The sequence below is a fragment of the Pleurodeles waltl genome, chromosome 4_1 (genome assembly GCF_031143425.1).
Source record: "Pleurodeles waltl isolate 20211129_DDA chromosome 4_1, aPleWal1.hap1.20221129, whole genome shotgun sequence".
Classification (NCBI taxonomy): Eukaryota; Metazoa; Chordata; class Amphibia; order Caudata; family Salamandridae; genus Pleurodeles; species Pleurodeles waltl.
Genome location: NC_090442.1, coordinates 974989034 through 975016513, shown reverse-complemented (window position 1 = coordinate 975016513; position 27480 = coordinate 974989034). Strand labels below are relative to the sequence as shown.

Sequence of the window (27480 nt, the reverse complement as noted above, 5' to 3'; positions counted from 1 at the left end):
AGGCCCACGTTCTGCGTAAAGAGCGCCGGGGGCCCCGTTGTTGTGTTTCATGGCACTAGAGGTGCCTTCACCATAAGAGAAGGTACTTTGTGAATGGACATATTCTCTTCTTATATTCCCGATATGGGCATTATGGACTAATATGTTTTCCTATCTCTACTGATAACGTGATATATGTGTGCTGATGTTCCTTTTATCTGCATGACCTGCCGATACGTTTTTTATGACTTTCCATATGTTTTCTAATGTTCCTGGTATGGGCATTTATGATATTTTTATGACAAGTGCATTTCCTTAGTAATGCGATTCTGGACTACTGCTTATATTGCAGAATAATAAGTAACTTGTGTGTTATGTGTGACTACTGCTGATTTCTGCAGAGTAAATATTGTGTAACGTGCCGACAACTGCTTGGGTAGCACGGTATTACTGACATGTTGTGTTTGGTCTAAATATGTTTTGTGCAGTACAGTTTATTTTTACATAACTTGGTGTTGTGTTTCGTTGTGGTGTATTTATTGCATCACTTGTGTTGTGTGCAAATGCTTTACACATTGCCTCAGGGATAGACCTGACTGCTCGTGCCAAGCTACCAAGGGGGTGAGCAGCAGTTTTCTTGGATGTGTAACTCCTTTGCCCAGACTAGAGTGGGTGGGTTCTGCCTGACTTCGGTGGATACCCTAGCCAACCAGAAACCCCAATTCTAACACCTTGACTGAATCTAAATAGTACTATTTTACATAGTCAGTGGCTAATCTTAAAAACTAGCATATAACCTGTCCTTCTGTATATCCATGCAACAATTTTTTTATATTGACTTCAATGCAATTTCTGAATGCATTTTTCACTACTAAAAAGGCACAAAGTGGTCTTCACTCCAAGTCAGGCAGAGGGGTATTCCTGGAGGATAGAACCACTGCATTTTTATGGGTGCAGGAATACACCTCAAACTAAATTGCGTTACTGCTCACATTTTAATCGTCTGAAAGCAGGTGGAAAATATGCACGGCAAACGGCTTGGATTTGGGCAACTGATTGCAGGATCGGTTATGGCAATTTAGGGACTCCGATGTTTTCCCCGATTCCGGACCCAGAAACCCAATATGGTTGGCAACTGGAGTTGAGGTACCAACCAGCATCAGTACCGCTGTGTTACGTGGACTAGTATGAATCTGTAGTCTTATATTAAATAAGGAAGTAACTCGCCCAAACAATTCTGCGCAGTAACTCACAATATTGATTGTGCTATCATTTGTAGAGCTTCTTCATGCAGAATTTCTTTCCCGCTCGTTGCCACTTTGTTGAAGTACGATCGTAATCCACAAAGACTGAAATGTAGATTTATAAGTGTAGCAACCAGTATGACACAGCAAGGCAGCACACATCTTTCTTCCTCCCTGTCTCTCTCCAGCTGTCCTGTTCCTGTCATTAAGAACACTCCTCGTCCCTACATTCTATACTACTACAAGCTTATCATTCTATTACTAAGACAACATAACACGCTGGTCCCAGTATCTCCACCTCCAATTACCGGCCAACTTGTAATGAGAGCACTAGTGAAGCACATCAGGTACAGGGAAAAAGCAAAGTTAGAGTTTGGGTGCAGGAAGTTGGTCAGCTTGATGCAGAGATGAGACTATTCTGTAAGAAAACTATCACATGAATACCGCTATTTAACCCTTAACCGTGACCCAAGTCAAAATAACTTCTTGGTTTTATGTACCGTAAGATCCTGCATTTCCCTTGTAAACTAATCCCTGCACACCTAAACTTTAACTGCAGTCTATAGCTGAATCCTAGCCATCCCTGAATGTTGGATCGTTCACAGGTGTACTAAAAGCCCATTTGAAGAGTTAGAGGGGGGCACTGATCACGGTGCCAGCCTTTCCAAATGATGGCAATATGTACGGCTATAGTTGTTATACATGGGATAAAGCACCCCCCCCCCCCCGCCCCCCCCCCCTATGTTACAAGGATATTGCAAGTCATAGAGGAACTACGTGACCATATAAAGGAAAAAGGCCGAGCAAGGCTGGTGATCTCCGAGGTGACTTGCTATACTCAAGGTATGGCAGAGGTTATTTCATTACCTAAAATAAAAGTACTTAAAATACATGGTCACTTAATAACACATACAACAAATCATTTAAAATCTTGTTGTCATGCTCTTTTATAGGAATGAGAAAGTATGTTTGTAGAATGAAAAAATAGAATACGTATTGCAGAATAAAACAGGCTGATAACTTGTAATTTGTTACCATAAAATATTAGAATAAGTTTATTACAAATCATATTTCTAAACTGCTGTGGGTCGGGACTATTGTGTGCAAAAAATAAAAATTCTGCCATAAATATCTCCTTTCTGCTGATCAGTGTTCTTTTTAAAAGCCAGAACACAAAAAGGAAGCCAGTTCTCGTTTCGCTGTTTATACTACAGCTGTAATTATGCTCCGAGACCTGCCCTTCACACGTGGGGCATGCTATGTAGGAGACATTATGACGTCATAACGCCACAATGATACCTTATTACAGTTGTCACTTCTTTGTTACAGGCACTGGGAGACCTCACAACACTTGTTTTTTAAGGAAACAAGAGAAGGGCTTGTATTCGGGGATTGCCGACCCTTATGTATTATACTGTAAAACAGTACTTAAATTCTATTAATTTACTGAGCTGTATTATTCATCCATTAAAAAAAAAAAAAGTGGAGAATATACAGCTATTTAGGTGAATCAACGTAATGCACTCAGCTGTATCTCAGGCAGAAAAAGGCAGAGATTTTCCACAGGATATAGTCATATATCAAACCTGAACTTGTCATATACTCCAGGCTAGGTTATTTTTTTCCATCTGCCTCGATCTGAGACCCAAACTAGCCTGGTAAATTAAAATAATGATAACATTATGTCGTAACGTGCCCTAACAACCTACTACTGACAACACTAGCCTAGTGGATGCTGCCTGTCTCCTTTACGCGATCAGAAAGAAGCTCAGTCTTCCAGGAATATTTTACAAATGTTCCATATGAAAATGACCTAACTATACCAAGGAAGTTTTAAAGACGATTCCGAGATGATGCACATTTTTGGTGGCAGTAACAATGCAGGTGCTTAACTAGTATCTTCGGTTCTTGTGTGGGAGCCTAGTAATCTTAAACCTCTATCACAATTTCTCCCTAATAGAAAATCGCACAGACTTCTATGGTAGCATGTTACCTTTCTTTTATGCATGGCATCGCATTTAAGCGCCTCAGCCAGACAAAAGTTGCATAACCTGCAGATCTTTCAGACACATAAGTGACTGGGTTTTTTAATGTGTGTCCAAAATATGCCCAAAGCTCAGAACAGAATTATCAGATATTTAAATAGTATCTTGCCTGCAATAGTCTAAGGCCATATCGTTTAATTTTGGTTCACAATACATGTAAGCCTATTTAGGAGAGTTTGGCGAGATGTCATTGGAACCATGAAATAAGTCTGTTAGAGGTCGAACCACTTAAAATGGAATCCTATGAAATAAACTTCATGTTTTTAATTACGATGTGCCTCAAGGTAGGTTTGACACCAATGTTTGTCTTCCCAACAATGCATGTAAGCATAACAAATTTGGGTACAAACATACCCGGCACGGTAAATTTAGTGGTTGCACCATCTCAAACTAGAGCCACATAAAAATGGACAATTTGATGAGCCTTTTAATCATTCCAAAAATATCATGTGACCTAAGTTTGTTTGGGTCTGGTTTGGCGTGGACTAACTGCAACAGGCTCGCATCAGACCCGGTCTAAATCAAGAGTTTGATTTGGTAAAATCTTGACAGAGAAATGTCAACATCCAACTAGGACCAACATTCATTCTTGCCTGGCACTTGCCTCATTTCCGCTTTAGAACAAACTATATATTGATGAAAACACTTTGATCCTATAGTGTCCGAGGATATTTCTAGGCATTTGTTGTGTGGGGGTGATTCAGAGTAATCCAGCATATGGCAAGTAGCTTTCTTACATTGTCTATGGATTCTACATTGTGTGAAATGGAACCAGAGTGGGAAAGACACAGGTTACTTTAGATAGGCCCTACCTAAACTGTGCAGACAAGCAATCAAAATAAATAACATCTTTAAAAGGGAAGTATTTCCTATGAGTTAGGAGTGAAATCGGACACATTTTCCTTCAGGAGGTGCATCCATGTAACCTAAAATACATCAAAGGTAGATCTCGGACTTAAGAGCAAAAAGATAATAATGTGGATAACGTGACTCCTTCAAAGCTGCTGGGAAATAAGGTGACCACCACAGTGCAATTGGTATTGTGCAGCACATCACACCGCAGAAATACCTGCAGCATGTAGAAGTGAAACTATGCCCGGTTCCAAAGCTGGAACAATTTGGCCGTGCTGCTCCCAAGGCTCTTAACAGTTTTGAAAATCCAGTGTTCAGCTTAAACATATATGTATTTTAAATCTGATCTACCATCAGTATGAGCTGGTGCCGTATCAGTCTTGGTTGTGAAGTCAACAGAACTCTAAACACCTGTGCTCACATGTTACTTAAGTCAATATATTAATCTCTTCTTTAAATAGACCAGCAGAACCGCTTTAGGAATAACATCAACCTGTGTTCTCTTAATTAAGTTCCTTAGCTCTGCATAGAGTCACAATGGGAAAAGGACAATATTTGGTGGACCTACTCAAACTGACTCTCACATTGGACAGCGAGGCTTTAATGTCATCCAACTGTTCCATAAAGAAAGAGTTTAGATTAAACCATATTAACAGCCTAGCATCGTTTAGCATTAATCTGGAAGGCATGGAGCACTCACTGATCCTCTTTTATGCAAACCGATGATTAAAGAAAAAAACTCAAATATTCTTGTACTGCTGAAACCTCTGAAAAACATACCAGGAAAGCAATGATTTTACTGTAAAATTATATTCTCATATCATACAGCGATGCCCAAGCAAACTGAATTTTTAAAAGTAAATTTAGAGAAATTGTACCAACTTCAAATTTCTCTATACAAGCATCTAAGCAGGAGTGCTTCCTTATGTATTGTTCCTCCAGCATATTTATTTATCTATTGCAATTATAACGAATTTATTGGTGACCAATCTAAGGTTTGATCTCTCAAGTCTTCCCGTTAGTTTCTTCTCTTCCTTTCCAACCTTGTGTTTGTGTATTCATTTGTATTCTTCTGTGTAAATCTCATAAAACGCTTCACAATAGCTTTTGCATGCACAACACATTTTCGAAAAGGCACGTATTAGTGTGTTGCCCATTAAATGCTGAAAACATTTTGATAACAAAAAGGAAAAATGAATCTTCTGTAGATTGCACTGAAAATATATGCAAAAGCACACATTAATGTGCACCCCGTTATTCTTTGCTGCACGTTCCAAATGAGGAATAATGGTTCTAAACACCTATCTACAGAAGCCCAAAAACTATGGCCAAAACATAAGTCTGTTGCAGTGAAATTCAATGAAGTGTTTCATTTACACATGGAACGATCAGTCACTTTTGAGGAAACTTTCATATTCATTTATAAAGTGTGCTTCAATGGGAAGTGAAGGATCACAAAATTCCTTCCAATCAGGAAACTGGTGTGTCTGTCTTCACCGACAACTTCAATCAATGAATCAATCAATCATCATTTATATAGCACAGCTTCTCACCAATGGGGTCTCAAGGCGCTAGCTGTGGAACGCAGGTCAGTCAAAGAGGCAGGTCTTGAGGTCCTTCCTGAACTGAACCAGCGGTGGCACTGCCTGCGGTGGAGAGGCAACGTGTTCTAGGTCTGAGTGGTGAGGTAGGAGAAGGATCTTTCTCCAGCTGTGTTCTTCCGGATCCTGGGGATGGAGGCAAAGGCCAGTTGAGTGAGTGGAGTTGCCTGGAGGGAGTGTAGAAGGATAGGCAGTGGTTGAGGTAAGCAGGTCCGATGTTGTGGAGGGCCTTGTATGCATGGGCCAGGAGTTTTAAAGTGATTACTTTGTTGACGGGAGCCAGGGTAGGTCTCTTAGGTGGGTGGAGATGTGGCTGTGTCGGGGTATGTCCAAGATTAGTCTGGCAGCGGCGTTCTGTATTTTCTGGAGTCTTGATTGGAGTTTCTTGTTGATTCCAGCATAGAGAGCGGTGCTGTAGTCAAGTTTACTGCTGACGAGTTCCTGGGTGACTGTTCTTGTGTCGATGGGGATCCACTTGATCTTCCAGAGCCGGTAAAGAGTGTGGAAGCATGAGGAGGAGATGGTGTTGACTTGGTGGGCCATGGACAGTGCGGAGTCAAGAATGATGCCGAAGTTGCATGCATGCTCAGTTGGAGGTGGGGCAGTTCCCAGGGTACTGGGCCACCAGGAGTTGTCCCAGACGTAAGTGGCGGCATACAGGATGAGGATCTCCATCTTGTCAGAGTTGAGCTTGTGGCAGCTGTCACTCATCCCGTTGGTGACTGCTTCGTTCCATTGTGAAAGTTATTTTTGGCTGTTGATGGTTCATCAGTGAAGGAGAGAAGGAACTGTGGGTCGTCAGTGTATGAGACAACATTGAGCCAGTGGTGTGTGACGATCTCAGCGAGCGGGGTCATGTAGACTTTGAAGAGGGTGTAGCTAAGGGAGGAGCTCTTGGGAACTCCACATTCTGGTTTCCGTCTGCTTTAAGGTCAAACGTGGGAGCCTGACACTCTGGGTTCGGCCGGTGAGGAAGGAGTGGAGGAAGTATTTGCCACGAATGCCAGCGTCGTGCAGGCTGGTGCACAAGGTGGTGTGGGAGATGGTGTCAAAGGCGGCAAAGAGGTTGAGGAGCATGGGGGCAGCTGTCTCGCCGTGGTCTAGTAGGGTGTGGATGTCATCCCTGGCTGCTAGGAGTGCTGTTTTGGTGCTATGGTTGCTCCCGAATGCGGATTGGGAGTGGTCGAGGATGTGGTTGGCTTCAATGAACTCAGTGAGCTGTGTATTGATTGCTTTTTCAATCACCTTGGCTGGGATTGGGAGCAATGAAATAGGTCTGTAGTTTTTCAGGTATGCTGGGACTGGGGAGGGTTTCTTCAGTAGGGAGTTAATCTCCACATTTCATGGCATCCAGCAAGGAGGTGGTCTCGACGGAGCGGGTTATGGTGCAACATAGTTCGGGGCGATGATGCCACTGGGCTTGATTAAAGATGTGGTGGGGGCATGGGTCCGAGAGTGCACCAGAGTGGGTGGTGTTCATGAGCTTCAGGGTGTCTCCCTGGGTGAGGACGGTCCAGTGCTTCACAATTAGTGGGTGATTGGAGTCCATGGTGGTGCTGGTGGGAAGCGGTAGGCTGGCATTTGCTTACAAATCCTTTGTAGATGTACTAAATTTTCCGGTGGAAGAAGGTGGTGAGACTGTCACAGAGGTCTTCGGAGGGAGAGGTGTCTGTGGTGTCCGTGCCAGGTTTTCTGAATTCCTTGACTATGGTGAAAAGCTCCTTGTTATTGTGCGTGCTGGTTTTGATTCTCTCCTAAAGGGTCGATTTTCTAGCCGATCTGATGAGCCGGTGGTGTGAAGTTATGGAAGCTTTGAAGGCTGTGTGGCCTGTTGAACTCTTACTGCTTCTCCACTTTGCCTCGAGTCATCTGCATGTGCTCTTGGATGTCAGGAGAGAAACTGCCCAGTGTTGTTGATTGCCGGTGAGTTTCATTAGGGGGCTAGGGTGTTGGTGCAGTCAGTGATCCATTGGTGGCGGTAGTGGGCCTAGGCGGAGCACAGCGGTGAGCTGCGCTTAAGTAACCTTGGTCAAGTTCTTGCGAGGTGGCAGCGGGCTTAGTGTTGTTCGACCGTATTGGTGAAGGTAAAATGGACGCAGTGGTGTTCAGTCCAGTGGAGTACAGAGGTGTGTGAGAAGCAGATGTGGTTTCCAGCAGAGAAGACAGGGTCAAGGGCGTGTCCTCCTGAGTGCGTGGGGAGGCTGACCAATTGCTTGAGTCCGAGGGTGGCGAGGTTCTCTAGGAGGGTAGAAGTGTTCAGGTCGCTGTGGTTGTCGAGATGAAAGTTGAGGTCTCTGAGGAGTATGTAGTCCAATGAGGTGAGGTCATGAGGAGCGATTGTTTTTCTGAAGGATGTGGTCCAGGGGGGCTGTAGATAAGGGTGCCAAGGAGAGAGGTGTTTGGATTATTCTGGAGATAAAAGTTTAGGTGTTTGGCAATGGGGTCTGGACATCAACACTGGTCTTGAGGTACAGTGAGTTTTTGTAAACGACAGTGACACCTCCTCCTGGTCGGTCGATGCAGTCTTGATGTATGATCTTGTAGCTGTCGGGCGAGGTATGGTGCTGAGGCGGTTGTAATACAGGTCTCCATAAAGAAAGAGACCATTGGGGGTGATGGAGTCAAGGAGGTCCCAAATTTCTATTGCATGTTTGATGAGGGAGTGAGTGTTGAGAAGTATATATCTGAGGTGTCTGGGAGGTCCAGCGGAGGGGGAGTTTAGGGTGCAAGGACAGGTGAAGGTACAGTTGTGGCAGGAGAATGAGCCTTGGGTGAGGTGCGGCTGCAGGCGGATGGAGCCTCCGCTGTTGAGGGCCTGCAAGGTGCTGGTGTCATATCGGTGGATGGTGCGGGAACCAGGGTCCGTGGCACTGGACGCAGTCCGGGTGCAGACAGGCTTGCCTTTGACGCGCCTGCTGCTTGTGTCCTCCTCTACAGCTACGCAGCGGCTGCCATCAAGAAGGGGAGGGAGAAGGTGTCTCTCAGCTGGGAGGTGGGAGGGTGGGAAAACAGTGCTGGGAGGGGGGCAGGGACACTACTATTGTGAATCTTATACTGTACACTGAACTATGAAATAGTGATTCTACTGCAAGCTCACAAGCAATTGCATACAGCTGGATCAAGGGCTGGGGCAAGGATTTGTATGGCCCTAAATGATGTTGCACTCTGCCATCTCCTCACAAGGCAACAGAGCTAAATTTGTGGTTTGTAATATGTAGTCACCTAGAGGATTGCCATTCTCTAGGTGACTACATAGTAATACATGCAAGAGCCAGCCCTGTCTGTTTCAAAAACACCACCTCCCACATAACACTTGAAGTGCTAAACGCCCTGTAAATACAATTTACCATCTGCAAAAACGCTGCAAACTAGTACTAGACTCCTGTTCCCCGTACACTGGAGTAAATGCACATTCCTCCGCTTGTGTGGCTGGCATTCACTCACCTCCTTTAACCACAGCAAGCAAGCACAGGTCTGAGAAACAGACTAATTGGTGAGTGTTCAGATTTCAAGCAGGGTCGCTTGGAAGGTCAGCTTCCAATTGTGCAGGTAACTGGAGCCTCGCGAAGATAGGCAAACTTTCAGCACGTTAAATGACTAATAATTACACCAAGGCAAGCTTCAAAGCAAGAAAACAAAATGTATCTACTATATCAGGGCTGCATTGCCCACCACAGCAAACACAGGCGATATGTCTACGCACTGACTGGAAAGGGAGGTATTTTTCCCAAACCACTCTCTCAGTCACTTATCAACAAGTTCTGCAGTTCTTATCGTAGAGTTGACAGATTTTACAATATTCCAGTCATCATTTTTCCCTATTGTTTTTTTGTTATCTAATAGGTAAAGTGAAAGGACGGGATTTCTGTAAAAAAGCTGCCGTTCCAAACGGCAGTAGCAGCATAATTCCTAGCATTGTTTTATACAGGGAAACTGGATCCAAGCAGGTCGTAAAACGCTTTTTAGCAATCAACAATTTTCTACTAACAAACTGAACTAATTTTTTATTAAGTTACTTCTAAAATAAACCTGTATAATAATCCATAAAAGTCAACATTATATATTTATTAAAAGAAATATTATAAAACGATCTAATCTAGTTTGCATTAGAAGACTACAAAATAGAAAAGCACAACTCTTAAGAAGTTTTAGATGATATTAATTCATTATACAACACATAATGTGATTAGCCCATAGTAATTCAATGGCTGCCCAAAGCGAGTACACTGTCAGCGAAATCTATGTTTTGTAGCTTTTACGTAACAGACACGGAAATTCCAAATTATTATCTTGAGAAACCAAAAATCCAATGCTCTGCTGTATTTCTTTTGCAGATTCTGGTGCCCTCTAAAGAGCGGTCAATAATCAAGATCCCCAACAAGGTAATCAAGGATTTTTTTCAGGGGTGTTATATACGAGGGCAATAAACAAAAACATGGGCCTCAATTTCAACATTCCTGGGAAAGAAGAGACAGGCTTTGGTCTTAAAGTACACAAATAATGCATAAAAGATTGCAGGAGGAAGGTCTCTAATCGAAATGTTATCGTCAGGCACTTTGCCCATTATGGGTCTATAAATCTAGGTATGAATCACTCCCCTTGGCTGTAGAAAGACCTCGTGCAAACTCCCCACCCTTGAATTGTTGTGGACATGAAATTCATACCAGTTTAAAAAAAACTAATTTAAGCTGAATAGTCCATCCTCCTTTCCCCACCCCTTCTGTTTTATATTCTAGGTGCATCCAAATACAACCCATCCAGATGGACACTTGTTGTTTGGGGACATAGTTAACCCAGCTCAAATTGCAAATTCTCTTCATCTTTAGTTCTTGAATTTCCCTCATTCTCATCCAATACTTTAGTAGTTTTAGGGGTACAACAGGCTCAGTTTTAATAAACCACAGATCATGATAAAGGGGTACAGTTTGTGTGCTTTTGGGTAAGCACAAGAGATTTTACAGAAACGTATATTTGGTGATTGCCAATGCAACAATGTTGATGGAGCTCCAAATCTCAAATCCATAGACCGCTGCAGATTTGGCCTTTGTTCTAAACATTTCTATGGTATATTGGCCTACTACCCCCAGATTTTTTGGGAATGCTTAAGTTTACCCTAGTACAGTGTTCTAACTAACCAATACTTTTAGAGATTTGTCTATTTCCATATGATATCACATAGCCCAATACCTAGGTAATCACTGGCAGACACTTTATCCAAATGAAGTTGATCTGGTCAGTGTGTTCTAAACCAGAATTGTGTGAACTATAAGCAAACATTTTGATTTCATAAGGATTCACTATAACGCCATTAAACTTGCAGAATTCAGAAAGTATATCCAATAGGTTCTGCAGGCCACATGGCATACAGTGAAGAGAAAATTTGAGGATTTTTTTTCTTAGCAATCTTTGGGCATCATTGTTGCAGTCCTGTAATAAGCCACTACTTGATTCATATACAAGAAAAAGAAAATAGGAAAAGTACAAAGCTTTGCTGCACACCTTGGCCAATGGGGAACTCTCTACGTGACTGATCTGTTGCCTTCCGCTGGTCATATTCAGGAAACTACTTTCTTTTTTTTCAGCAATCCATAAGAGTGTCTGTATTTTCTAGCTCTCTCCCACGTGCGCTAGTTAGAATCCCCTCCCCAAGATAGACACACTTGCTTGCTCCATGTTGTTCTCTCCCTCATGTACTGTTCCATCTCTCAGGTGTCCTTGACCCAAGCAGTCCATGTTTCTTCTTCCCTGTCATACATTCCACCCAAACTGGCTTTATTAACATTTTTATTTAATCCTGCACCACTCACTCACTGGTGCTCCCCCCCACTTGATGTCCTTTAATTCTTTTATTTTTCGTTTTTTTGATATGTTTCTAGGAGGGCCAGCTACTCCAGATTACCATTTCTCTGCTTATTAACATGCACTTTCGCCTATTTTTTTTTTTATTGATTGCATCAAGTGCCGTCCATCTTCTGTGATCAGTAAACAAAAAAAAGTGGCACTGATGCTGTTCATTAGGTGCCTGCATGCATAGTGACACGTGCATGCCTATCCGTCATCACACATGCCTACGCCTACTGAATGACATGGGCGCCAGTAGTGTTAGGACACATAATACATAAGCGTCATGAAGCATTCTTTCTTTTTTTGATGATACTGTACAGCATCAGAAAACGTATTTTTGCTTTGTTCCTGATGATGTACAGCATCACAAAACACTGGCATAGGGAATAGGTTCCAAAGACAAGACTCGTCACCTTTGCCAAAGCTCGTTTGTAAATGAGCATATTTTCAGCCTCCAGCCAGGAAGAAGAATACTGCAGCACTAAACACACTGGCAAAATAGCAAAGCTATATAGAAGGCTCAGATTTAAATACAGTCAACAGGTATCTTGTCGGGTTCAGTTGCTTACCTCACCTCCTTTTTAGGGTCGAGCCTGCGTCGCATGCGCTTGCGTATCGCAGCGAGACGCTTTAGGAGCCCTGTCGACTTCATGTCCGTGTTTTTCATTGGTTTGTGGGCTTGCCTATTAAAATCTGCTTGCTTTCATTAGTCGAAGGCATGCATACGTCATGCCTCTTCCGTGGCTAGCCCTCCTCGAGCGCATCGACCAAGTACAGAAAACATACAAGGCTCGCTGTTTTCTGTCCAGCTCATTGACTACTTTTTCTCTATTTTCCTAGCGCGATTTCGCTTGGCAGAAGTCGAGCACTTTACACAGTTGATTGCACTTTTTCGGGTTACGTACATAAATGCACTTTTGCCGATAGCGTTGTAAACTCCTAACCCGACTTTTCACCTATCAGCTCTAAAACGAGCAAACGCGAGACCCTTTGCATTGCAAATGCTTGTTTGGTGTGAAATTACTACAAAGTCTTCATCTAGAGTACATTGGCCTATGTATGTACTATGGCTCCTGCATTATTATGTAGCTAGTCGAGATGTTTCACAGGCATATAATGCTGAGAAATTTTTAAACCAAGCATCCTCAATGTAAGATTCGGTGTCGACAATGTCTGATTTACAGTACGGCATTATTAGGTACCAAATATTACAGGCATCTTTTAAATTAAAAGCTTTCAATAGATCGGGAAATTACTGCTGGACAAGATCTATTTTTTTTTCTTTCTTTTTTCTTTGCTCTCCCACTGCATTACAACAACTTCCCGACACTTTCCTCCTTTACGGAGTACAATAACGGCCTTTCTCGTTGAACTACAGACCACAACGTACCAGGTATCAATTCCCTGCTTCCCTTTTCACTGTGTTTAAGATTTTGTGACAAAGGGAATTTCGCTTCCGGTATCTGGTAATACAGGATGGCAAAGGGATCTAGGGCCAGGCTGGCTTCAAGGAAAGTTCCAGGAAAGAGAGAGTTACTATATAACTCTGGCAATACATTTCCTTTGAGGTTGTTGGCGCACGTTATTCTCTAACTTATTATTCGCTTTTTCTAAGTTATTTCTTGATATAGCCCTTCCCTGCTTACATATTCCAGCCAACCAAACGGTAATGAGAAAAGACAACATCAAGGGTTTATGGTCACTTCCACAAATTGTATCACTTAACAGACCTTCTGTGGTGTCCTGGAGCTGTAGTGGACATGTTAGTGCCCATCATGAAAGCATTGTTCTATAGAGGTGGCTACATTTCAATTGGAAGGGAGTTGGCTTATGTGTCATAGAGCTGAACTGACACACCGCATAAGCCCTCTGTTAATTACACACTCCTCATTCTCAGATGAACATGCACAAATGATCATCTTGTGTGCTGATTCTTTTAGCACAAGCTATAGTCAGTCCAATGGGCTGACGACACTGGGACCTTTGGTCTTCATTTTTTTTATCGTTTTATTATTATTTTAGCAATGCAACATAGAACAAAGTATGAGGTGGCATGTGTACATGCAAAATTCTTGGAATGCAGTGACTACCCAGTCAGGAGGACACTGCCGTAAAAGGAGGAGTTGCTCAGACGTTTGAGTCTAAGGGCTCGATGCAAGGGCACATTTGGTCTTCATTATGCCTCCTACTGAATATTTCAGCGACTACTACCAAGAAAACTGAAGAGTTATCACCTCTCCTTCTTGACACAATCTACTTTGATATATCATGTAGGAAGCTGTCTATGTATATACTATATCAAAATGAGATATAGTGTGCACAGATTCCAGGGCTTCCCCCAGAGGCTTGACAGAGAGAGTAATAGATAATACTAATGCTCTATTTGTGGTAGTGTGGTCGAGCAGTTAGGCTTATCAGAGGGTAGTGTTAAGCATTTGTTGTACACACTAAAGCAATAAAAGAAACATACATTCCATGACTTAACTCCAGACCAATGGGATTTTAAATTAACAAAACATATTTTTCTATATATTTGTAGAAACACGAGATTCAGTTTGCAGGTAAGTACATAAAATGTAAGGTACTTTGCATAGTTATAATCAGAACTTTGAATGCAATCAACAATGTATACAGTTTTCTTTAAAATGGCGAAAAGCTGTTTTAAAAGTGGACACTGCAATTTTCAACAGTTCCTGGGGGAAGAAAAGATTGTACAGATTTACAGGTAAGTATTCAACTTACAGTTCCTTTCTCCGGGTTTAGGTAGTCCGTCGTTGGGGGTTCCAGTTAACCCCAAACACCCACCACCAGTAACACAGGCCGGTCGGGTGCAGAGATCAAAGGAGAGCCAAGTTAACGTGGGCTCCTATGGAGATAGAGGGTTCTCGGAATCCGGTCTGCCAGCAGGTAAGTACCCGAGACTCGGAGGGCAGACCAGGGGGATTAGAAGAGCACAGGGGGGATTGGGGCACAAGCAGGCACCAAACACACACCCTCAGCAGCACAGGGGCAGCCGGGTGCAGGGTGCAAACAGGATGTCAGGTTTCCAATACAAGTCCATGGTGGGGCCCCCGGGGGTCACTCAGAGGCTGCAGGGGGTGTCCTGGGGGGTGTCTCGGGCACACCACTGGTCTGAGACAGGGAACAGGGCCGCCTGCTGGCCGATGCTGCACTGGGGGTCAGGTTTTCCAAGGCCTGGGGGCTGGGGGTGCAGTGGGTCCTGTAGGAGTCGGATCTTCGTCTGGAGCTTGCGGTCAGGGGGGCCCCTCTGGATTCCCTCTGCAGGTGTCATCGTGGAGGGGGGGCTCTTGCTCCCAACCACCTGGGGACCCTTTCGTGCTGGGTGAACCACCTGGACACGGGCCATGGGTGCCGGGTGCACAGGGGTCAGGACTCCCGCCTCCCGAGTAAGGTGGGAGTCCTTAGCTGTAGGTTTCTTTGGGACGGAGCCGCTGTCCTCAGGAGTTCTTGGTCCTTTTGGGTGCAGGGAAGTCCTCTGGAGTTGGCAGAGGTCGATGGGCCCACTGGACACCTCGCTGGTCTTTTTGCAGGTTCTTTGAAGCAGGAGAGAGGCCGGTAGGGCTGGGGCCAAAGCAGTGGCCATCTTCCTTCTTCTCTGCTGGGGTTTTCAGCTTAGCAGTTCTTCTTGTAGGTCACCAGGAATCTGGTGAGCTGGGTTCAGGGAGGCCTTTAAATCCTAAATGTAGGGGCGTGTTAGGGGTCAGAAGGCAGTAACCAATGGCTACTGTCCCTGAGGGTGGCTACACCCTCCTTGTGTCCACTCCCTTTGGGGAGGGTGGGGCACATTCCTATCCCTATTGGTTCCTGTCTACCAAACCAAGTTGGAGGATTCTGCAGGGAGGGGGTCACCTCAGCTCTGGACACCTTAGGGGTGGTCCTGGCTGGGGTGGTCACTCCTCCCTGTTTTCCCTAATTTTCCCGCCGGACTGGCTGCCAAAAGTGGGGCTTTGTCCGGGGGCGGGCATCTCCACTAGCTGGAGTGCCATGGGGCACTGTAACCAGAGGCTTGAGCCTTTGAGGCTCACTGCCAGGTGTTACAGTTCCTGCAGGGGGAGGTGTGAAGCACCTCCACCCAAGACAGGCTTTGTTTCTGCCCACAGAGTGCACAAAGGCACTCACCCCATGTGGTCAGAAACTTGTCTGAAAGTGGCAGGCTGGCACAGACTGGTCAGTCCTACACTAGCAGTTGGGCTAACATACAGGGGGCATAATGCCCTGTGTGTGCATTTTTTAATAAATCCCACACTGGCATCAGTGTGGGTTTACTGCGCTGAGAAGTTTGATACCAACCTTCCCAGTCTTCAGTGAAGCCATTATGGTGATGTGGAGTTCATAATGACAAATTCCAAGACCATATACTTAATATGGCTACACTACAGTTACAATGTCTAAGCATGGACTTAAATACTGTAAGGGCATATTGCTCATGCAGCTATGCTCTCACCTGTGGTATAGTGCACCCTGCTTTAGGGCTGTAAGGTCTGCTAGAGGGGTGACTTACCTAGGCCACAGGCAGTGGTTTGTGGGCATGGCACCCTGAGAGGGGTGCCATGTCAACTTTGCCTTTTTCTCCCCACCAGCACACACAAGCTGCAAGGCAGTGTGCATGGGCTGAGTGAGGGGTCCCTCACAGTGGCATAATACCTGCTGCAGCCCTTAGAGACCTTCCCTGGCATCAGGGCCCTTAGTACCAGGGATACCATTTACAAGGGACTTATCTGGGTGCCAGGGCTGTGCCAATTGTGGAAACAAAGGTACAGTTTAAGGGAAAGAACACTGGTGCTGGGGCTTGGTTAGCTGGGTCCCAGCACACTTTTAATCAAAGTTGGCATCAACACTAGGCAAAAAGTGTGGGGGGGGTAAACCATGCCAAAAATGGCACTTTCCAACAAATCACATCATAATTAGAATTGAATTGCAGGGCAACAGGCTCTTTGGACAGTGATTTCAAAGTTCTAAATGGCCTTTCTTAGATCATAGGTTACGTCATTAGTAGGAAAGCTCTGTGGTACAGGATTACGAACAATGTGAAAAGCAATTACTTCATTCACTAAATTATGCCAAAAGGTTCCCTTCTGGCCCTCCCAGCCTATGTGATCTACCAGTATCCTATAAACTAATATCTAAAGAATAAAAAGTCTTTAGATATAATTTGTTGTTCCTTACTACTAGGTTGTTTAATAGGTCTTCTTACATCCTAGTCACTCTAAAATATGTTTTGACCAATTCCAACAAACCATGGAGCTTGGTTCTGCGGTTGCACAATTCTCATCCATGGAGTCCACCATGTTGCACGCTCTTTGTTGGCTTCTTCCCCAAGGCAAAGGAGTTGTTAGCAGCAGTGTTAATCAGTTGCCTCAATTACACTCCTCTTCCCTATTGACGCCACCAAATTCACTAACAGTGAAAACGGGTTGGAGCAGGTGACACAGGGTATTTTTTTATGCTTAGAATTTTCCACCTCTACATCGTCCACATTACCCTTTGAGATGGGAGATGAATAAGAGTCATTAGATGAAAAAGGATGTTCATTTGTCCTCTCTGGTGTCAGTTGGGGTGGTGGGGTCTTGACTGCCTGAGGCTTTTGTCTCAGTTACTGCCCCACAATATTAGCCACCCCGCCTTGCTTACTAAAGTTCTGTTTGCTTTGTTTTCCATTAGTCATCCTATTCCCACTATGTGGACATAGCCTACTTTTCTTTCTCATTTTTGAGGATGAACAAGATGACCTAACCACAGCACACCCGGCGCCTGGAGCAGTATTCACTGCAGGGTCCTGTCCTGAGCAGTTGTTTATTCTTCTTCCATCAATTTGGGAGGTCTCTTAGGATTGTGACATTTAATGAAGTGTCTACCGTCAGGGATTCAACACAATCAACAATCAATGACGACTAACATATGTGGCACCTGAACCAATTTGTCTTTTTTTTGTTTAGTCCCTCCCACCAGGCCAACGTTTGTTTTGCTGCTTCCCCATATTGCAAGCAAGCCTATTAATCTTTACAGTCCTTTCATAGCAGTTTTAAGTTTTGTTGGGTTGCCTTGAAGACAACAAGGACTGAGCAAGTGAAGAGGTATGTATATGTAGGAGGCAAATATGAGACGAAGGGGGTCAGTCGACTCACCTGACACACAAATTTTGAGGCTTGTTCTCCAGCACAGCCTCTCCTTGCAGGAATGAAGTCACAAGTGTTGGGGGCTGAGCGAGCCTGAGAATGGCAGGCACATTTGGAGTGTTAATTCGTCTCTTTTCAACAGATGGCCATAGTAAAGGGTCAATATGGCCCTGGCCCATCCTCCTCTGGAATCTGAAAGGCCTTGGACTGTCCGACGCTTGGACCAGGCTTCACTAAAAGATGACCCAGGCACGTCCCCAGTGCATCCCTTGCTGCTGGCAGCTGTTAGCGTTTAGTGGTGTCAGTGGGCACAGCGTCGCAAGCCAAGAACTGGGGTTTTTGGAGTCCCTCTCAGTATGAACTACTACTTCTGCCATGTCATGGAACGAAGATGAATGCAGTGTCTTGTGCCATGGGCAGCTATTACCACCTATTGGTGCCAGTGGGTTTGGCCTCGCATATTAAGGAGAGTGAATGGTGGAGTCCCCTCAACATAGACAATGACTACTGGGCTTCTTCTGCCCTGCTATTAAGTTGAATATGACAAAAGTTTGACACAGTCCGTAAAATAATTACAAAGGGCAGTTAAAAAAGGTGGTCATGGATATAAACACAAAACCTTTGCATACATATTACAAGAGCATAAAAGATCATATGAATGGATATGTTGGTCAAGGCAAGGCACATGGGATCCTAAATGTACAATGAAGGATGGCACTTTACCTGACTTATGTAGGAGGAGAACAGGAATAGGGGGTCCGTCTGGCAAGGTTATAAACTAGGAAAACAGGATAGTTGGAGTTACTATCACTCCTTGGCCCTTAAGTGTGATCAACTAGTTTCTGCCACAAACCCCAACCCAGAGGCTTTTGTCCCTGTGAATAAAAACTGATGTTGGCACCACCTAGGCAATTTTAAAAGATTACCTCATATAGATCCCACACCATTTTTCCTTAAAAAGTTCTCCCTTGTAAGGAAAGAGTTTGCAGCATGCCCCACACCTTAGAGGGCCAGGAAGAACTTGATAATGAAGGTGAGTTCATTTAAGAAAAAGGTCTTTCCCTTACATACACTGGGCCCACCCTAGATGACTCGAGGTTGACTCTCTTGAATGTGGCACTGTATATGAGAAGGGTGAGTCACAAACTCCGTTTCCCTCCCTCATCCGTCTGATGCCACTGGAAGGGCTGGCAGGGGGGAGAATACTGCTTCATCTCCAAACCCTAATCCAACTGAATTCCGCCAGTTTGTAGAATACAGCTCTCATGAGCCAAACTTTCAAACATCAAAACCCGACAACTAAGCATAAAAGATTTTGACCTGTTTTTGTTAACTTTTCTGTTTTGCTATAAAAAGGCCATTTCTGTTTTGCTGTTTGCCTATTAGTGACTTCAATAAAACGATGTTTCTCCTGTTCAAATTATATAGCCTTTTTGCACCAGTGAAAAACTGAAAAAAGGTTAGTGAAAGCGAACACATTATTATTATTATACTATATATATATATAGCCATTTTTGCAAATAGGTTATTTTAGGCATTAAATAAAGTTTAAGGATATAAACCCTATTCCATGAAAACGTTTGCTAAAAAAATAGGGCATACTGATCGCGCTTCATGCTTACTTAGTCCAGCCTTTCACATCAAAAAACGTGTGGGAAACAAAGTATCTGCTCCATTGCGAATTAGGTCAACAGAGCGAAAAATATATAATGCACAATTATGCCGGTGTTTTTCTCTTGTTCAAAACGAGCTTGGATATAAACCCTGTTTTACGGCATTCTATATACCTATTACATTAGCAGCAAAATGGTGCAAAAAACATTTGCTCCATTTTTAACATCTTTTGACATACTAAGCCACATGACTGAATCCGAGAAAAAGGGATACAAATAAATATTTTGACTAGCGGTCTATGAAATGGAGTAATTTAAATTCACAAATGGTAATGATATCTCGTAAAAAAAAATGTGATATTACGCAAAATACGCAAATAGCATGAAAAGCGTTTTGTTCGTATCTATTCACGCAAAGGCATTTTCTCATGTAAAACTCATGCGAAATACCAGTGAGTGTTTAGAGCGGAAAATACTTCTCATCCAGACAGTTTATGCTCTAGTAGACCTCCCTAAGAAAAATGCGTTTAATAGCATAATAAGCATTTTTGCAAATGTTGCAGTAATTACAATTTCATATAGGGTCAAAGGGGAAAATGTGTGTCCTATACCAATAAAATGGTAATTTTTGTTTAACATGAAATTCCCTTCGTTCACTACATGACAGCCGCAAAGTTTCTGTTCAACTACAAGAAAAGTTTCACACAGTCGTTTGCTTTTGCACAATGTCTATTTCTAGCTTTAGACTAGAGTACGCTGACAGAGGAAAACGAAAGGTGAAGGGGCAGGAGTGAAATAATTGAAATTCCAGACGGGTGACATATCTTTTTGCTTTGTAGTTTGCTCTGACCCTTAAAGTAACACATTTCAATTACTGGTCCTAGATCCAAATCACTCACTCGATCTCACTGCGTGCAAGTGTTACACTGGAAGTTAAACCCGCAGGACACTTGTTAAATTACTTTTCTTTTTTTTCTTTTCATCTTGCGGGCCGGAGGTGGAACAAGCGGGACGTGACATCGGTATCTTTGACCTGGCTCCACTAGGAAGTAAGTGATTGATTTATTCGCGCGACGGCGAGGCCTCTGTGCTGCGTCATGTCCAGTCCCAGAAGCGCACGTTCATCAGGGCGCTTCTTCGACTCCTGTCAGGGCAGCGACCAGCAGGAGGCCCCGGCTGACCCATGCAGCAATAACTTGGGATCTTTATCTGAACGTAGCAACTGCAGAAGGCCTAAGAAGGGTGCATGGTTTCTGGACCTATCCCGCCGGGTCATCGGGTCATCTCGCGTCTTGTATAAGGGATGAGACGGCCTCAGCTTTCAATGGTATCCGTAGCACCTTTGTCAATGAGTCTCTGGAATTGTTAGGGAGCATTAATTGGGAGAATAGCACAATATGGTAGATGTATCGATTTTCATAGATCTTTAAATGCTTATTATAAAGAGACGATGTAAAGAAAAAAAAAAAACATTTACTGGAAAAATAAAAAGTATTAGCATACTAACATTAATTAGCCTTTTCTTGATCGTATTGATCATTCTTCACAAATTTATGCAGTTCGGTTTCTGGTTTTCATTGCTAAGGCTTCGATTCCGAGTTAGTTGGACTCAAGGTTACCCATATTAATAACGATATCCCACGGTACATTAATGTGTGCAACAAAAAACTGCATATTTGGAGTTTTTATGGAATAACATGCAATTTTTGAATGCTTAAAGCAGTAAGAAATGCTTAGCACAGTAAATATTGTGCAGTTTTCGCCTTTTAAATTTGGACAGGCTTGAGCTGTTAAAATGTAATGAAGGGTGTGGTATTTAATTCGCTATTGATTAATGGACTTGTTTAAGACCACCCAACCAAGAATTTCGACCCCTGAGCAAACAGGAGTTTTTGTAGTGGTTGGAAAAAACTGAAACTCATAATCAGGCCTAAGCCCCGTTATGTGGTTTTCGTAGCCCAAGTACTGCTGGGAAGAACTTGCAGCTCATATGCGGTTTAATTCACAAGGCTGAGAAAAATACCACTCTAGGGCTTCTTTGAGCTTTTCCGCTGGTGTCCGCAAGTGGCATCTAGGATTTCGGCGACAGCCTTTCATTCTCTCATGACGTAGTGCCCAGAACCTATTCCATCCTGCACTTCACGTTTGCCATGCACTTGTCTTCAATAAGCAAGACATTCCCAAGTCTTCAACAGTGATGTAGTGGACTACTAATGGCCCACTCGTTAATAAGCTGTTTTTTGTAGAAGCAAATACACAGTCTGGAAACTGCCAACCGAACCAAATCAAATCAAATCAAATCCAAATATTCTATTTTACACCCTTGGGTTCTGGGTTTGGAACAGTAACTAAGAATGACACATGGGAAAGAGAAATATATCTCATATCTCCTTTCTTCACATAAAACACTACCTAACTATATACTAAAAGTAAATTAAACTGAGCCAGAATACAAAACTCGCAAATCTTCTTCTTACCCTTAGTATCTGATCATTTTTTTCTAGACATAAACACAATATTGATCAATTACAAATGTAAATGCTTAAATCACTGGGACACTTAAGCATTCTTCAGCTTTTCCTACCAACAATACCATCACTGCGAATACTTGAATCATTGCTCACATATTCTTCTTTAGTCATGCAAGTGCATTGGCTATAGGAGAGGAGTACAACTACACAACTCTCACCACAAATCGTCCCATCATCCGCTTTGAATGCATTTTTAAACATTTTTACCACTTTTTGGGGACTTGAGAACTTAGACCACTGCTCACATCCCAGAGGAGCCTTCACCGTCACTCAATCTCCAACCTGAATTTAATGGTCTTTCATACAGTTTATTTTGTTGAAACGCACGCTTCTCTTCATCTGCAGTTCCTTCTCTCCATTCTCCCTTTCCATTGAACGTCATGCAATTATCCCAACCCATCCCCCCTTTGGCACAATTTGGTAATAGGAGACCTTCTCTTGAAACGCTCAAAGGGGGTCTTTTCCAGTGGATGAAAGAGGAGACGTACAATACATTGTGATCCATTCCAGTAATGCCACCCTTTACTCTGGCCACTTTTATACGCTCTTTCAAAGTCTTGTTCATCCACTGACCATTGGTTTCAGGATGAGAGGTTAAGCATTTCCTATGTTGCATTCCAGAAAAATAATTACCTTTCCTTCTCACAAGAACAGAACGGAGGGCCATTATCAGAGAAAATAGAATTTCGATAATGCTCTCTTAAATGTTTCTCACAAAATTTGTGCATGCCTGTGAGAGATGTGTCCTGTATATACGCAACCTCTGCCCATCTTGAGTAAAGATACATTAACACAATCAGCACATGAGATGTTCTCCATTCAAAGGTCCCACTAGATCTATTGCTACCTAATCCCATGGAAATTTTGGACGTTGGACCACCAAACAATTGAGCCCAATCTTTCTTCTTTCTTTGGTCTTCGGTCTTGACTCTGCTCATGTGACCCTCATGCGCCAAGAACAATAAAAGTTCCTCTCAAATCTTTTGGGGTAAAAGTCTTGTTCCTTCTCAACAAAAATGCCATTATCATTACTCCAGCTAGAGCGGTCACAATCTCAACAATGTTGGGAAGAGGAAACCTATTGACGGTCACTGCCCTATTGTGAGCTCGAGGATTGATGCATTAGCAGATTTCTCAATTTACAACTATTGGTGCCAACCATTTCATTGCCTCCACAGGTTCTATTACTCCTGTATTGTTGAGACATTCTAGCCTATTACCCACATAGTCTTGAACATTTAATGTGAATGTATTACTTGAGTAACAACAGGTATTGTATACTTTTTAAGTTTAATTATGGTTGTGTATCAAATAAGACAGCTCAAATAATGAAAAAATACCCATTCATACTCAGTCTCAAAGTCAGCCACATATTGCTCAATTTCTTGGAATTGCATTTGGGGATTGGCGCTGGGATTCAACATGTCCCCTAACAAACAGATGAGGCCACTCTATTATCACCTTTGTATGAAACAAATCTTACCAGCAATGTGTCTGCTTCTCTGGTTCCAAATAAGCAATAAAATACCCCCACACTTTCACGGGTGTCCTACCATATCCACCAGAATGCACATCCATTTTACACTAGTTAATCCTTCATTTAATTTTTTTTCAAATGCAGATTTACACAATGCTTGGCACAAATGCTGCATCTGGTGCTGTGCAGAACAGGGATAGTATTTACCACACTTCTAATCTGAGGGGGAATTTTTAGATGTGCTATTACACTTATTAAATACAGGCTATTTTGAGTTAATGAAACGGGAATGTGGCATTACATGTAGAATCTGTATTTACTCCACTGAATTCCACTTTTTTATGTTTTTCCAGTCAGCGTTATTACTCACCTCTGAGAATGTTCATCGAATTGCGGATGGGGCCGCAACAGCAGCGGTGCTTTTAGACCTTAGCACACCATTTGGTACAGAGTCCACAATATCCTGCTAGAACATCTGTGGAAATGTGAGATCGGGAATAAAGTCCTGCAGCGGATAACCTCCTTCCTTTCAGGTGATGACAAAACCATCTGAATCTCAACTTTTTTCATTGCAGCAGGGGGTGCCTCAGAGCTCTTCCTTTAGCCCTAAATTATTCAACCTTTATATGCACCCACCTGACGGACTTCATCCAGCATCACAGTTTTAATACTATTTCATACGCCAATGATTCTCAATTGATCATCACTCTCGGGAATCTGAGTCTGCCGCATGTTTACGGTCTTGCCTTGTGGAGGTGGCCCAATGGACCAATATGAACTGCCTTAAGCTTAACGCTAGGAAGACAGAAGTGCTTACATTTGGGAACCTGCCTTCTGTCTGGTCTTCGGCTTGGTGGCCTGAAACACTTAGTCCTCAGCCTTCCGCCAAAACAACAGTCAAGAACCTGGGTACCGTGCTTGATGCTAAGTTTACTTTTGATAACCAGATTACTGCCCAAGCTGGCAGGTGTTTTGGGATTCTAAAAGTCCTTAGCAAAATCTTCAGCTTTCTTCCTGAGGCAGCTAGGAAGACAGTGGTCTAGGCCTTGGATATTTTAAGGCTGGACTATTGTAACATTCTTTGTTTCGGAGTAACCCAATCTCGGTTGATGAGGCTTCAGCAGGTGCAGAACACGGCTGCTTTTGAATAATCCTAGGTGATCATCCTTGGGTTAACTTTGGTAAAACTGCATTGGCTGCAACTGGAAATATAGCTTGCCTTTAAATTTGTGTTTTTGTCATAAGGTCATGTGAAATTAAGGACCCCGCTACATACGTCTGTTCCTGAAACCTTACGTTTTTGTGAGGAACTTAAGATCTGCAAAATCCTTTCTGGCAGCAGTCCCCCAGGCACTTCCTAGCAGCAAAACGTTGGAATGCCCTGCCTTTGTCAATTAGTCAGGAATCCTCTGAACGGTCATACCAGAAAAAGTTAAAACACAGTTGCTCAAGTCAGCATAATAAATGGGCAGCCCCTGGATATAGGCTTTAGCAGGATAATGGCTCACTGTTACCTAGCTCTGGGACACTCCGTTTGTAGTAGCCATGCACTATTTAAATCATTATTTATATTTGAGCCAATTTTTTCATCTAGAAGAAGGTATAACCTTTTCCAATCGCATTGCCTTAAAAGACTCATTTTGATAACCAAAAGGCATAAACACTTTAAATCCATTTATACAATTCTAAACAACAAAGCCGGGGTTCAAACTGAAAAGCTGTATTCCTATTTTAATATGCAGCTAAACATCACTTACATCATAGACTTGTGCAATCTGGCTGAATCTAACAAATAAATGTGGTGGACATTTTAGGAATCCAAAAACAAAGTTCATGAAAGATTTTTTCCAAGAAGAGCAAAACCGAAAAAAATGACATTAATTGGGGATTGAATGATACAATTGAAATGTCATCTGACTTTCAAAATACAAGAAGAAATATTATATGTGCCTATACCTGTGAACTCTTCATGGCATTCACATGAGTATCCACCCTCTCGACTTCGACACAAACCATTCCGTCCACAGGGGTTGGAGTAGCACAAATCGATCTCTGTTTCACAATAGTCACCAGTAAAGCCGGGTGGACACCTGCACCTCAATCCATTGATTGGATGGATAGGACGGAAAAGAACTGTGTGTGAGCTGATGAACGGAGCAGAGCTGTCGAATTTCAAAACAGAAACACATTTCATGTAGTTCTCACAAGGCTCCCGGAGGCAGATATTATCATCAAATGGTAGGACCCGCTGGGTGGAGATCATGGTTAGAAGAGTTCTATTGAGGTAGATCTGCTCCTGGAGGTCCTCTGATGGAAAAAACTTATTCCGTACTCCACCAGGAAGCAATGCAGAGAAAGTCACATTTAAGATGTTGGTGCTGACGTCAGTATCGTTTTGGATATTGAAGACAAAGATTCCATCCTTAGTGGTAGACAGTACTGTCGCCACTCCTTCCACAAAGAGTGACAGAAGAGGAGAGAGGAATCTTTCCTGGGACATGTTTTCCAGTCGGACTGTGATGCTGTTGGTCAACATGTCATCAGTGATGATAGTTACCCGAAGGGTACAGTATGCTGTGACGCTGTGAACTCCATCTAAGGATCAAAAAGAAAAGAGCAATGTAAGATAAAAGTCAACCAAACACCAACGTTCTACAATGATCCAAGCACACAACTGAAAACTTGCTGTTACTCCCATGCCATTAACAGTAGTAAATCTAATTAAGTATGTGCACTTCTAGGATTAACAACAGAATCAGAATGTTAACACAAACATCCTTTATAGGGCAATTTTTATTAGCCCCTGACCAGGGACCAAAGGTTCTAGGCTTGGGTTTTCGTTTTACATCATTCTATTCTGGTAGCATAGTCCAATTGCTTAATTGACAACAGCCAAAATTACAACTTGTAGATGCATTATCTAATTAAATAAAGTCTCAGAGTTGAAGCACTGTGACCTCAGTGGTTTATAAACGGGTGACTTTAGGCCAATATTGCATTTACTTAGTACTTTATTTTGAGAAAAGTGTCTGTAGAACAGAAAACATTAAAATGTCGATTATTAACAGGTATCAAAAATGTTTGTCAAAATCAACAGAACAAATATTGTCAAATTAGAGTATATCGTATGCTCTAGTTTGGAGTTTCAGACACAAATAAGACAGTGTCTAGCCCCCTTCAAAGCACATTTTTCACATTCTAACCTCAATAAAGCAAGGAAAAGTTTTTGACAAAATTTCAGTGGGTACAAAATTCAGAACATGTATGTTTATATAAAAAGCTTCACATAAAAATAAGAACACCTAAATTAGAAGACAATACAGGATAATTTTTTAAGAAAATGATTCACATTCAACAACCTGATAAGAGGAGGATGCAAAGGGAAAGTAAGACATCAGGTCAGTTCAGCTACACGTGGACTAGAACAGTCCCACATAAGGAGGTGTGACCAATTTCACAATAAGGCACTGAATAAGAATCTGGGAAACCATAAATGTAATTAAATATCACCTGTTGTCAAGCAAACGATTCTAACCAATGATACACATGAAATAACTGCAAAAGAACACAAGCTAGAATCTTCTAATGGGACAGCGTCATACTCACGGGAGTGGGCCGCACTTACACTGAACAAGGTCCGCCCTCTTAGTCGCCCCTGTACATCAGATGGTGGTTTTCAATGGGCAAATAGTGAGCCTGTATTCGAAAAGAGGGGATGGTCTTTGGGGACTGGACATACCACTTTGGAAGCAGACTTTGGAGTAGATGAGACTAGTGGCGGGCACAAGGTGCAGACAGCGAGGCTACCTCATGACCCAGGTTAACGTTAGAGGGACCTCTTTCCAAACGAGCCAGGAAGCCCCAGTTTCAACAATTCATAAATCTGCGATGTCGTCCAAGGTCTACATGAACAGATGCCATGTCAGATTTTCATAATAACCATGAACCACCAAATGCAAGAGTTCTTTTTATCGTATTCTAAATTTAGAAAAGCATCTTACATGGAAGTCCTGAAAATCTGGCATGGACACTGCCTTCAGGTCCAAACGAGAAGTCTGAGTTTTGTACGGATAAAATAAGTTAAAACATCAAACAGAATATCCAACAAACCAGTGTCTGAACATGTTACATGAGATTACAAGCACTTCAGCTATTTA

The 27480-nt window shown here is 42.8% G+C and overlaps 1 protein-coding gene across 3 annotated transcripts in view; it reads right to left on the bottom strand.

Moving 5' to 3' along the window:
* CELSR1 (cadherin EGF LAG seven-pass G-type receptor 1) overlaps nt 1-27480 on the bottom strand; it is a 393160-nt gene that overhangs the window by 227049 nt on the left and 138631 nt on the right. For all 3 annotated transcript variants that reach the window (XM_069229728.1, XM_069229729.1, XM_069229730.1), the window contains exon 2: nt 25280-25918. In XM_069229728.1, the coding sequence (XP_069085829.1) occupies nt 25280-25918 (639 nt within the window). The remainder of the gene's footprint in view (nt 1-25279; nt 25919-27480) is intronic.